Source organism: Corvus brachyrhynchos, unplaced genomic scaffold, assembly GCF_000691975.1.
Source record: "Corvus brachyrhynchos isolate BGI_N302 unplaced genomic scaffold, ASM69197v1 scaffold556, whole genome shotgun sequence".
Lineage (NCBI taxonomy): Eukaryota > Metazoa > Chordata > Aves > Passeriformes > Corvidae > Corvus > Corvus brachyrhynchos.
In genome coordinates, this window is record NW_008238656.1 from 45,418 (window position 1) to 46,333 (window position 916).

The 916-nt window shown below is 59.5% G+C and overlaps 1 protein-coding gene across 1 annotated transcript; it reads left to right on the plus strand.

The window, feature by feature from the left end:
• Positions 1-32: 32 nt before the first annotated feature.
• LOC103617985 (zinc finger protein 70-like) lies at positions 33-916 on the plus strand (the record flags this gene model as incomplete). Its single annotated transcript, XM_017737691.1, is given in 2 exon segments — positions 33-226; positions 311-916. Coding segments are annotated over 2 exon segments (643 nt in total), but the record flags the coding sequence as incomplete, so codon positions are not given.

A 916-nucleotide genomic window follows, 5' to 3' on the forward strand; every position in this document is an offset into this window, starting at 1 on the left:
AGGAGGGGCTGCAAACGCAGCCCAGAGAGATCCAAGGAGGAAAGAGCCCCCCTGGGCCAGGAAGGCGTCCGGAGATCCAGGCAGAGCTCAGAGGTGGGGGAGAAGGCTCAGGGCGGGGAGCAGCCCCACAAGTGCTTGGAATGTGGGAAGAGCTTCGGAAGCAACTCCCACCTGAGCCAGCATCAGAGGATGCACACTGGGGAAAAGCCCTACGAGTGTGGGGAGTGTGGGATGTCCTTCGGCCGGAGTGCCTGCCTGAGGATACACCAGAGGATCCACGCTGGGGAAAAGCTCTACAAGTGTGGGGAATGTGGGAAGAGCTTCAGCTACAGCTCCATCCTGATTAAACACCAGAGGATCCACTTTGGAGAGAGGCCCTACGAGTGTGGGGAGTGTGGGAAGAGATTCAGAATCAGCTCCAGCCTGACTGAACACCAGAGGATCCACACGGGGGAGAGGCCCTACGAGTGTGGGGAGTGTGGGAAGAGCTTCAGGACCAGTGCCTTCCTGAGGGCACACCAGAGGATCCACGCTGGGGAAAAGCCCTACAAGTGCTTGGAATGTGGGATGGGCTTCAGAAACAGCTCCAAGCTGCTGGGACACCAGAGCACTCACACTGGGGAATGGCCCCACAACTGCTGGGAATGTGGGAAAGGCTTCAGCTACAAATGCCAGCTGATTAAACACCGGAGGATCCACACCGGGTAACGGCGCTACAAGTGTGAGGAGTGTGGGAAGGGCTTCAGCCGGAGCTCCGACCTGAGGGCACACCAGAGGATCCACACTGGGGAGAGGCCCTACGAGTGTGGGGAGTGTGGGAAGAGGTTTCAGAGCAGCTCCCTCCTCCTCAAACATGGGCGCGTTCACACGGATGAGAGGCCCTTCCGCTGCCCCGACTGCAGGATGGGCGTCAAGC